The following is a 12,627-nucleotide window of genomic DNA, read 5'->3' on the forward strand; positions in this document are numbered from 1 at the left end:
CCTGGGACCCCACACCTGCGTCCAAATTCTAAGCAGAGGGGCCGTGTGGCCAAAGGCACTGCACAGTGTGGTGTTGGCTGCTTCCGAGGGGGATGGTCACAGAGCCTGGCTGAAGGCTGTGTGCAGAATGGGGTTTGCTACCAGCAGAGGGTTGGACACAAGGCCTAGATAGCCAAACCCATGCCGTGCATGGCCAAAGGCCATGCACAGCGTGGGGCTGGCTACCCCCTAGAAGTGGTTGGGGCCAACCCCCTGAAGCACACGGCCAAAGGTTGCGCTTAGCCCGGAGTTTGCAGCCTGCAGGGGCTAAACACCAGGCCTGGTTGCAAGTCAGGCCTTGCAGCCAACCCCACTCCACGCACAACCAAGGTCCATGTGCATGTGCATGTGGGGTTGGCTGCCTCCACAGGTAGTTGGCCGCAGAGCTTGCAGCCAACAACCCTCTTTTGGTTGTACGCAGAAGGGGGCGGCTTTACACACTGTAATAAAATAGAACTGTAAAAAATGTCACCCAAAGAAAAGGTTGTGACACAATGTTTTGAACTCAAAAACCTACAGATTCCCCAGTTATAGTTCGCAGAGCTAACTAAAGCTTGCTCTGTCACCATGCATTTTTATGCCCTCACATATTACATCACTCATGACATTCTATGACCACACTAATGACATCATCCAAGCTACTTTTGTGCACATTAATGCCATACTCATTTATAGAGTAAAGGTCTGATAGTAATTGCAAAATATCTCTTAATATGAAGCATCATTAATGCTCTGACACATACAATTCCCTTAGGTAAAACAAGCTTGTGTTATGTGCAGCATTAACACTATACCATGCACTTCATGGGTAGCTATGTTCACATTAACAGTGAACCACAGATAGAAGTGTAACCCCTACTGCACACGGTGCTCGAGCTGTATATAACTGTTGAGGGAAAAACCAACTTCCTCCAGATACCCAACTTATGGTATATAACTAATGCCCTACTACGGACAGAATTTGCCTGTATCAAACACTTCAGTCACCGAACCAGTGAGAAATTAAGTAGACGAGTCAAAGTGGGTACTGTAAATGGTGTTTACTCTATTGAGAGAGTTTAGTCTGCATCACACTGTTTACAAACTGTGAAATTCTCATGGGAATGTAAATACTAACAACTTTGTTCTCTCATTGCAAAACTTGTCCTAAGAGTTAGTATTTACTTAAAATACACAAGGTCTGAAGGTGCTAAAGATCATATTACTGGTCGCCTTCATACTGTAGTGAAAACTTTAGATAGCCCGGCTTCTGAAGCTAATCAAGAACATGTTTATAGGTTAGTAGCTGGTGCAAATAGTCTTCCATGTTCTGTAGAAATGATGATGCTTGTACGATTGTCTAAATACTCAAGGCTGCTTACAATACTTACTATTCTGTAGAACCAAAACTTGTGTGGAACATACTAGACACAAGTTACCAATGGTCACCTGCACACAGTTACTTCTGAATACAAAGATTTATAACTTGTTCAGTACCTCTTACGCATCTGATCATTTGGAGCCCATGTGTATGTAAAGACTTGCACCCATTAGCTGGACATGGGCTGTACATAATTAGGTACAGAAGTAATATGGTAGTTACCCACCAATAATGTAAACTGTAAAACAAACACGCCCACTCATTGAATTATGTGATCAGTGATATCATTTGAGATTTCATTAATGTCATAGATCATGTCATGAGTGATGTAATATGTGGTCATAAGCAGGCAGTGCATGGTGGAGTGCAAGTTATAGTTGGCTCTGCTAACTAGAACTGGTGAATTTCTAGGGTTTTATTTTAATGTAAAGTAAAATATAATTCCTAACTATAACACCAAATTAACCTGTGGTTCTCTCTCTCTCGATAGAGATATATAGATATAGATGTATATAGGTATATAGATATATATAGGCAGTTAGGGCAATCTTTTCTCATAGATGAAGTTTTTTTGGTTTTGCTAATAACTTTGGTGCCGTTTGACAAATCTTCCCAAAATGTTCCAAAAAAAGTGGTCTTATTAGCCTAGATCTGCATGGAATGTTTCGAGGTGATTCGTCAAGCGTGGGCCGAGAAAGTGCAGGGGGGGGGGGGTCCCAAAACTACTTTTCCCCATGCAAGATCATTGGGGATTTTACCATTTGAGATACAGCTATAGGCCGAACCACTAATTGAATTCACACCAGATTTGGCAGAAAGCTAGATGCTGTTGCAGAAAGAGCCCGTTTTGTCATGTGGTGTAGATCTGTTCTGTAGTTTTGGAGTTATTAAACAACTAAAACTTTGTATATCTAGGGGCGTGGATCCTCTGCTGGTACTGGTGGATCCAATTGTATATTACTTTACGTAAAAGATACCTTACAAATTCACTGAAACAAACAAAAGGTTACATGAACATTATAGATAGGTCAACATTTGCCCACCCAAAACAATCGATATTCCGCAATTATAGTTAATCCTATCTGAAGAAACCTAAATTTGTGCCGTTAAGTAACTTCAGCAAAAAGAAAAAATGATTGACGGAATTCTTAGCAAATCATTCACCCCCAGTCAATGATCTGGGTTTAATCCATCATTTGTTTTGCTCAACACGCCACCCCAGTTTGAATCCAGCCATATGGAAATCAGTCTTGACCCTGCTCCCCATGGGAATAGTCCTGCCCAAACTGCTAGGCCAGGTCCTCCCTGGATTGGAAACCAGCATCCTGGGACCGGTTTTGGGGTATAAGCCAGGCTAGCTTGAATCCAGTGGCACAGTGAGCACGGGACCCGCTACTTTTACAAGCATCTGGGACAGAGGCTGAGATAGGGCATTGTATCTTTTTTTTTGGGGGGGGGGGGGGGGGGGGAAGAGGTTATAGCCCAAGAAACTGGAAACTTGAGTGCAAAGTTTTTGGCGTAATGTTGGAGAGGAAATCATTTCTAGCAGATTACCTTGCCAGCTTCCTACTGCATTTATTAGGATACCTCAACTGTACTTTTTCATCCCAGGCACAATGTTTTTGTAGCTAGTAGTTAAATTCCAGGTAGACTGCACCAGGCCTACATATTTGCCATTTTTTCCTGTTCTTAGTGGTGCCTAACTATTCAAATGTGCCTGTGCATTAATTGGGATATCCTTATTCCTGTCGCCAGTTTTCTATTTAAATTCTTTCTCTTTGCTGCCACTGCTTGCACAGTCTACTTTTCTAGTTTTAACTCCTCCTTCAGGTGTTATGATTCTCTTTGCCAAGAAGAGGACTGTTCGGACTAGATGGTGATGGCGGAACCCCCTGAAAGCACATGTGAAGTCATGAGTGGAAGTGTATTGCACACAGTTGATAGCATGCAAAGAGTTCACACACCCCCCAATTTGATATGTACTCCCCAAGACTTAATCCTATCGCCATTAATTAAGCTCAAACACTTTCTATTGAAATCCAAAATCTTTATACAGACGCATCCGACCATAAAGGAGGGCACATAATACAAAATCTCATTCTAACACTAAAGTTGAAGCTAGAACCATATTTATTATAATTAATATATTAAGAACAATCAATGGGACACAAATCTCACCGGTTCATACGTAAGGACATAATGCAGGTTTTAGAAATCTTTCCATGTCCTAATAGCTACCTGAATAAATAATACAATCATTGTAGGACTAAAAGGTGAGGAGAGCATTTGAAAGAAAATCTGAGATGGTGGTCTAGTCGCACAACCGATTAGTAAGAAGTACCTCTTTCTCTGGCCTATTTACAAAATAGAATAAAGTACAATGTGCTTTGTATCGTAACATTGTCGCAGCAACATGGCTTACAATCTTTATACCCTTAACCACGAGGCTGGTCCGATACCACGGAATGGGCCAAATTTACTTAAACTGGTCAGATAAAACTTTGCTTGAGTGCTCATCACATACTTAAAATAAGGCTCAATTACACATGGAGTTGAAATAACAGCATGTGCATTAACTGTTGCCTTAGTAGACTCATCTTCAAGTCCTCTGCAAATGGTCCTCAAACGCCTTGGTTGATTAAATAAATCTAGATTATGGAAACAGCTCCTTAATATTTTGATACGGAATTGCGAGACCCTTATCTAACGACAGTCATTCACTATTACTAGAGTTAAACCCGCCTCTGGTCTCACCCATGACGCAATCCAAAAGACCATTAGCTCAGTCTTTATAATATCCTCTTCATATGGTACCCACAACTGCTAGAGTCCTAAGAACATTACTTTGGGACTGCCAGCAACCTCCTTAAAATGTGATTGTTCATCCTCTGAATTACAAAAGAGCCAGAAAAACCCCACACCTCTGCTCTGTAGTACACCACTGATATGCATTTAGACCTATACAATTTCAGCATCTGGGGCAGGGGTTTTTGTTCCAACTTGACAGCAAATCTAAAAACGGTTTCAGACGCTTTAATGAACTGTAGATTTCTAACCTTGGTTATATTGTCCCATGCTACTAAGTTGTTAGTGTAATCCTTAGATAATTAAGTAGTAACTGTTCTCAATCTAGTGCCAGTAATGTACTATATCTTCAATTTGGATTTTTTTCGGCCACATCTCGTAACATACGATTTGGACAAGTTAGTAGATAGCCCTACATTTTTCATAAACCAAGAGATCAATAGTTTTTGCAGTCCTTTTGTGGTCCAGGCCAGCAATACTGTCTGCCTATAGCAGTACAGGGGTTGGTCTTCTAACAATTTGGGGAAGTTGCCACGGTGCTGCAAAAGTAAGTTATTTCATTGATTTTATAAAGCGTAAAAACAAGAAGCAGATTTATGCAGAATGAGCCCACGTGTACCCCATTTTGGCTGTAACAGACCCTGCCTAACACTTCCTTATGCATCTCCCTCAAAACGTTACCTATAAGCCCACTCAGTCCCAATCACTAACATTAGTCCCAACAACTTTGATCTATAAACATTTTCAAAAGCGGAGTAGAGTTCCATAAATACCAGGTAGAGGGGAAACTAACTTTGCGCAGATGTAGTTACTTAGTATCAAATAGAGATTTAAAGTTTATCCTGTGGTGCCAACCCTATGTTTAAACCTGTATTGTACATCTGCCAATAATCCTCTCTCCAGCGCCATGGCCTCTAGTCTAGCCAACAGCGCTCTCCCCAGAATCTTTACTGAAGAGTCAAGAAGGGAAATAGGACAATAGCAAGTACGATCCTTCCTGGCTCCCTTCTTAAATATTGGAATTATAATTTTCCTTGACAAAACTGGGCAGGCCATTTTTAATTGCTGCCTTAAACGCATCCGTAAGTAGTGGGGCTCAGAGTTTAACATTTCCCGTAAATATAACCACCAGGACCCTAACTGGACCTGGTGCCTTATTACCAAGGCTCCTTTTTATTGCACGTTCCACCTCTGAGATGTCCATATGGCTTGTTTTAATCTTTTCCCTAAACCCAATGAGACAACCCGCCCCCCCCCCCCCCCCCTTAACCCCCTGGGGGATTGCGATCAGTCAATAGGTTTGAGTAAACCGCCTTAAAGTGGTTAACCCGAGTTAAAGTTGGGATTGAGTCTCCATTTTGGGCGAAATGGTCTTAAGCAAAAAAGGGAGGATTTATCAACCTCTAAAAACTCAGCTGATCTCTGGTCTCACTCTCAACCAGCAAGGCCTCCCATGCTATATACTGAAGGACCTGCTTTCTTGCGGCCAGCATAGCTTTATATGCTTTCCTACAGACCTTTAGTGGTGAATGCGGTGGTGAATCCTCTAAAAGACTGCGGGCTGCTTGTGTGCAGGAATGATCAACCCACTTATGTGGTCTGTCTTCTTGATCACAGAACGTGACTGTTTTCTTAAGGAAACAGTGGTGACCGTGCCTGCAACTTCATTGCTATTGTTATCCCTGGGTTCTTTTGCTGGGAGTAGTGTAGCTGCTGATATGACTGATTTCTATGTATTTCCAGGTTTATGCTAGAGTATGACATGACTTTATTTGTTCTTTCAGCGTTGTCTGTCCCGATTGCTGCATAGAGGTAAGCCTGTTTGTACAGCTGTTGCTGGTACTCTCTCCAACCAACCATCTCTATGCATCGTCGCTACCTTTCAACATTCTATAGAAACATTCGGCAGAACCCCATATCGGCTCCGCTATGCATGGTTCTTTGAGTCCAAAGTAATTAAAGCATGCACAGGGTCATACACTGCATCTATTGTTGAAGTCTGTAATCTCATGTTGACAATACCTTCCAAACAGTCCAAAAAGCAAATGCACCCGTATAGCTTTGCCATGATCTATTTGTGCAAAACTGCACCCGATGTTATGGTCTAGATCTGTTGACATTAAACTTTTAATGCTGCGCCCACCTCATGTGAAGGTCAAACCAATTTTTTACCATTTTACTACAAAATCAACATCTCCTAAGCATATTTAACTATTCAAACATTGTAGTTATATCTTAAAAATCCAATCAAATACAGGATTGGCAACATACTATAGACAACAATGTCTCCTTAAGATGTAAATGTAACCACAGTTGAGTTTAAAAAAAAAAAATCAATTATGTGGAGGTACTTGGGAGCCTATGTGGAGCCTCCAGGTCCCCACTAGACCTTTGCTTAGCTAGAACCTGTGACAAAGGGTTACTAATGACCAACTACAAAAAGATGCACTGCCACTCAGGTTTTTTTCCTGCAAAAACAGCAGTCTTTTTAGCATGCTTTTCTTGGCCAGTGCCTGGGGCCCTGCTCCAGTTTGAAGGCCTCTGGTCTAGTTTGGTTTACCTGATCCATGACACCATTCCAATGTCCAACCCAGATCTGAACTTGCATTTATTTAGAAATATTTGTGCAGCGCTCCTTTTGAGTGAACCCAGGATCTTGTCATGCTACGCTTGTGTTGTGCGGCTCTGATTCTGTTCACTCTCGCTATAGATGCTGATGCCCTTCAAACACTGCATTCATCTCCCGGTCAGTTTCCTGAAAGCACTCATGACCACCAGAGCCGCAGACTCTGCGAACCAGACACAGCAATTTGATCAGTTCTTCAAAGCCGTACGTCAATGGGACTGTTCCAGGTGAGTCCCTGTCAAGTCTTACATCTGCCTATTGAGATGTTAGCAAGGGGCAGCAACAGCCTTGTATTGCTGGGGATGGTTAAAAAAAAAAAAAAGGAAGATAAAACAGATGCCTGAACTTAAAACACCAACTCTACTAAGAGGTCTGACTGGCCACTGTCAACTAAAGTAATTAAAATTAACACAGCCCAGCTATGGGATTACACTGAGCCAGCAGGGTCCCTCAATAAAAGAATTATTCCCTTTTCACAGTGGCCAAGCGGAACCATGTCATGTCTCGCCTTTTGTCAGTCTTGCTAATTCCCTGTTCTCTGGGGTTTGCAATTTTGCTTATAACTTTGAACGTTGGTGCACAGAAATCGCACCTTGCATGGTGCTGTTGCCTATAAAGCCTGTATTGGCTGAAGGTGTCATACGTGCCATTGGGGACTACTCGGTACATGTATGTGGTTGGCATTCCCACACACAATTAAAATCAAATTCCTTCAAAATTATAACCCTTCTGATGAGGATGTTGAACGGGAGCCTACAACCCTTTGCCGGCCCCAGTTTAATAATCAGAAGTGCGGAAAATGACCACCTCCGCAGCCTGATCCGATGTCCCATGTACCCAAGGTGACTGTCACAGGGTGGATTGCCAAGACCTGGTGAACAGGCTAAAAAGTCTAATGTGATGCCTTGCCAGAGATCTGTGGGTTAACATCGGCCATGTGGGTTTCCTGCAGAGTGTCCTGGCGCCTTGAGAGCATGGTTGGGTGGGATGTTGATGTTCAAGAAGAGCAGAAGCCCCTGTGAAGCGAGAGAGCCTGCCTACTAGCGCGACCCTAGCAGCAGCATGGTGACTGAGGCGGTTTAACAGAGCAGTTGCGTGTTAATGCACTGGGAGGCCTGCAGCATTTTCCCACTTGGTTAATGCCTTATGACAAATTGCTGCCTATTCTATTAAGTGTTAGTTTGGTGTTCAATTTCTTTCTGAAACTGAAGTTAGTGTGTTTTCTAAAGTGAACTGTGCAGTAGTCCTGCTGGGCACAGTGAGTCGATAGGAAAGCCTGTAAAATGCTATATTTTTTTTTCCCCTAACGCAGCAAAATTTAAATGCTGGAAATTTACTGTACTTTTTTTTCAAATGATACCAACAATTACAAAAGCACAAAGCACATTTTTGGGGTAATTCTGAAGTGAGTACACCACGCACAAATGAAATATTCGGTGAAAACAGATTTCCACACATCAGTTGCGCGCAGTACAAGTTTATCAGTAAAATTATTTGTGCAAATTTAGTGGCCACTCCAATGGAAAATGTGCTGTCTGTAACTGACCGGACGCTACCATCTCATGCTTTATTAATAATTTCGCAACTTTTTTGACTTCACTGTTTGGTTTTTACAAGTGAGAACGGTGCCACTAAGTGTCACACATTTAGCAATAGAATGTCCCTCATAGCTACCTTTGATTAATTGTACATATTCTTTGTGTATGACATTTCCGTGGTTTCAATTATGTAGCTGTGGATTTAGGGACAGTAAATCTGTACTTCCCTACATGCACTTCCCTTTCGATATTTTCTCTTTCGATATTCTGTTGTCTATATCCTTGTATGTCGATATTCAGGACTTGAGTCACTCAAGCAATTTGTGAAGATACACTACATCGTGGATGTGTTTTTCTCTATAAATTCCTCTGGGTGAGGCACCATGTTTTAGATTCCAGCTGTGCTGTATCTGACCGGCATTTGCTTCCAGCCAGACGCCACAGGGACAAAAGTAATAAGACTGTCCATGTCATAAAGCATTGACCGTGTCCACAATGGGAAAGAGAATAAGAACTCTCTATCTGCCCTTAGGCAGCTGCACTCACTGGGAAGTCTTAAAAACCCAATTGCTGTATCTGTCCCTTTGTCTGCACGCTGCGGCAGGCCACGGGCAGGACAATTTGGGGGTGGGGGGGGTGGGGCTGGCCCAGATCCAGGTTCCAGATCCAGAATCTAGATGGCAGTCATTCTATGCCAGCCCTGGTGGTGGCAAATCTAGCTATGTGTGGAAGCAGGTGACCATCAGTGTGGTGGTTTGTGCAGACTGGGGTACCTGGGAAATGTCTGCGGAGGCCTCTGTGGTACCTTGCAGCTCCATGCCCTTGTTGCCTCATGCAGATTAACTTCATGTGTAATGGCAAGGCCTACTAGAGCGAAGCAATGAATGGAAGATGAGATATGGGGAGGCCTCGCTAATTTTTGCGGGTGAGACAGAGGTGGCAATGAAGTGGATCCTGATGGAGCTTGTACACTGAAACTCAAACCCATTGTGCCTTATGCAATCCCATATTCACCAGACCTGTAGACTGAGGATTTAGCCACATGTTAGAAATTGAGAACGGTGAATGCCTGTATGTAATGCCTGCGCAGATGGAATGAGTTGAAGACTAATGAATCCATCTGAAGGAGCTCTCTTCCGTGACTTCCTTTCTGAGATATCTGAGCAAAATGACTGGTCTAGGTAATGCCAGAAGATTGCAGAAGGAATGTAAAACAATTGAAATATTTTGAGCCCATAGGCGATGGTCGTAATGAAAGACTTGCTAGTGTAAGCCCCGCTGACCACCATAATGCAAGGGGGGAGGTGGGGCTCAGTTTCCAATAACCCTACCTTGCTCTCATCCATAGGGCTCTCTCTCATCTGGGCTCTACCCTTGCATAACCTGGACTACATGTTTCCTTTGTGATAAGCTAGATACAATGAAAGACAATACATTATCTAAGGGAATGATTAATAAACTGACTTGGCAGCTGCATGCTTACTACCTACAGGTGCTAGGGTCTAAGATCCTTCCCAAACATTAATACTACTGCAGAACACAAACGGAACCATACTTATGACCCCCACCTGACCGTCTTTTTCCTGCACTCTATGCAGTCAACATAGTATGGCCCAAGGAGACTCCCAGCACTCTGGCCAGGAAGTCGCAGGATTAGTAGTGCCTCCACCATACCCGATCTTTCATTCGGGGATTTGTTAGGGCAGGTCTTGCTGTTATGCCTGAAGATAATTTGCATGGGGTGACAAGGGTGTGGAGCTGGCAGATATCACACAGGGCCTCCACAAGCATTTTGAAGGGCAATGATCTCGCCAGCATTTTTTAAGGTCCTCCAGCTGTAGATTACAGTGCAATCTGGCACTGCCCTTGTCAAAATTGAAAACCTGGTCGAGTAGCCAACAGCGCCACCTCTTACAACGTCTAAATTTAAACACCTCCATGACTCGAGGTCCTGATTCTCAATAATGAATTGCTAAATTCTACTATGCAGGTGGTCTGGGGCCGTCTCTCTCCGGCCCTCCCCATGCTCTGTAAAGATCTTTGCATCCAACTTGTGCATTCATGTTATGAATGTCAAGATAAGCCTGTCTGAGGACTCAAACATCATATGTACATATTCACAGAGCACCCAAGGAGGGTCTTCGACATAACTGCGCTTGTAAACTATCTTGGCTTAGCTTATTTGTAGCAAGAATATGCGTTCAGTCTGTACTCATTTAGATCCTTTTATGCACAACTTTCTCATTGAGTATTCAGTTTCTAGTGGTATTTTTAGTTGAGGTAACTTTAATCGTTTTTTTTTTTTTTTTTTTTTTAATGGGAGAGCTAAGGGTTCTTACACTAACATGGTCAGTCAGTACTATCTATCCCTCAGTTTTAAAACTCCACTTTATTTGTACAATACACAAGCGTAAAAAGCCTAAGACATTTCGATAAGGTTTGCTACCAATTCGAAGGCCCGTTTTTGCACAAGTACTCGACAAGCACAAGTTTTTGGTAAAGGCTAAAAGTAATATTTTCTAATATCATTTTGTGAACACCCATTGAGACAGCAGGAAGTGTAAGCATTTTAAAAAAAACTTTTTTTATTTATTTTTGTAAATAATTATATATATATTTTTTTTAATTTCCAGAGTACCAGTTGTGTTTGAACCATACGAGATGGGAGCAGAGACTTCGTTGCACAAAAAGGCCATGAGAGACTGGTTTTCCATGGACGTCTGCACCAAATGCAAAGAGTATCTCTTGAACATCATAGACACCAACCAGAGGAGCACAGCAGCTGAAGTGCAACGTAGGCTGCGCTCCATTTTTAAGTCTGTTTTTAGTTTTCGAAGCAGGACCTTCTGCTCCTGGGAGACCCCTTAAAGTAAAAGGGTGTTCCTTTCTGGACTCCTAAAGTTATATGGACTTTGCCTACAGATGGATGCTTTAATGTTGTTAAATTAAGGAATATGCTAATCAAAAAACAACAAAGAACCATGTGCTTGGGTGTTTGACATGGTAAACAAATCGTAACAATTCTAAAACACCAAAATGAATTTATGAAGTCTTAATTTATTTTTCTATTTAAAATGTAATATTAATATATCTCCATTTCGTGTGTTAATTGTTTTTGTATGCGAAATGCCTGAACTCAGTAATTTGTTGCCCTAGAACGCTTTAAAGGCACAGCGTATCCTCATTTTATATGTAAAAGTTTATTAACTTGTGAATTTTAAATGTTTTAATTAGATTTTTTTTTATATAAAACCAAAAAAGAAAAACTAGCACTAACACGTGTTGCGCACTATTATATTGGCCTTGCTGTGCTGCATTAATTTGTTTTAATGTAGCAGTCTTAAAAAGAAAAGGCCTCCGAAAATTTGTACGCACTTGTCAAAATGACCCTAAAGGATATCAACACCATGTAATAGGATGACCATATTTGAGGATTTCTTTCTTTTCTGAATAGACACAGCCACCTCACCCGCACTTACCACTCATTACTAAGCGTTCCTAGGACGTGCTTGATGCTCCTGGAATGGCAGGATGCACGACTCAGTACATCTTTGCGTGTCAAAATTCCTGCGAAAAAGTAGCACAAGCCCTTCAGCAAGGACTTTGCTGAAATGGTAACCTTTCTACAGTGTTCCAATCAGACAATGCTGGGTTTGAAGCGCCTGCAAGATGTATTCATTTTTTTTTTTTTATTGCATTTTGGATACTGAATGTTCTCCTTTAGATCATGATTTTGTGAGTTTGTGTTCATTTTGCCATTGACCAGGCGATCTATTCTGTAACTCTTTAATGTAACAAATAAAAAGTGAGGAAGAATTCAACCTCAAAATAAATGGTTGAAAAACTTTTTCTGGACCCATGTATTTCATAAAACTGTCCTATAGACGTTTTTTATTTCTTTTTGTTTCAATTTATTTTTAAATCCTGGACAAGGGAAAGTGGCAAGTAAAGCAACAATGAAGCACATTTTATGTAATTCTGAAGTGTTATGGAAACAGATTTTAATAGGAATTTTGGAAAACCTTCAAACACACTATATGGATACAGAGGTATAAAGACCACTAAAGATGATTAGCGGAAAACAAATTAAATGACCGTAGAAAAGCTGAGGTAGTGTGAAATCGGCAATATCCAAATAAAAGCTGACTGAAGGACAGCGATCATTGTAATGTAAATTTCTGATAGGTCGTGGATAACTTATACTGGTAATAAGTGGGAAATTTGGTACAAAAGTTTATAGAACGCAATCTTTAGAAGGT

The 12,627-nt window shown here is 41.6% G+C and overlaps 1 protein-coding gene across 2 annotated transcripts in view; it reads left to right on the top strand.

Annotated features, from left to right (window-relative positions):
* Window positions 1-12,216, top strand: part of LOC146812303 (protein spire homolog 1-like) — a 197,437-nt gene extending 185,221 nt beyond the window's left edge. Inside the window, exons 14-16 of one of the 2 annotated variants that reach the window (XM_085614576.1) lie at window positions 5,989-6,016; window positions 6,915-7,057; window positions 11,002-12,216. In XM_085614576.1, coding sequence (XP_085470702.1) covers window positions 5,989-6,016; window positions 6,915-7,057; window positions 11,002-11,236 — 406 coding nt within the window. In that variant the 3' untranslated portion in view covers window positions 11,237-12,216. The remainder of the gene's footprint in view (window positions 1-5,988; window positions 6,017-6,914; window positions 7,058-11,001) is intronic. The other variant, XM_085614578.1, reaches the window with a different exon arrangement.
* Window positions 12,217-12,627: the final 411 nt, after the last annotated feature.

This window comes from Triturus cristatus, chromosome 7 (genome assembly GCF_964204655.1).
Source record: "Triturus cristatus chromosome 7, aTriCri1.1, whole genome shotgun sequence".
Classification (NCBI taxonomy): domain Eukaryota; kingdom Metazoa; phylum Chordata; class Amphibia; order Caudata; family Salamandridae; genus Triturus; species Triturus cristatus.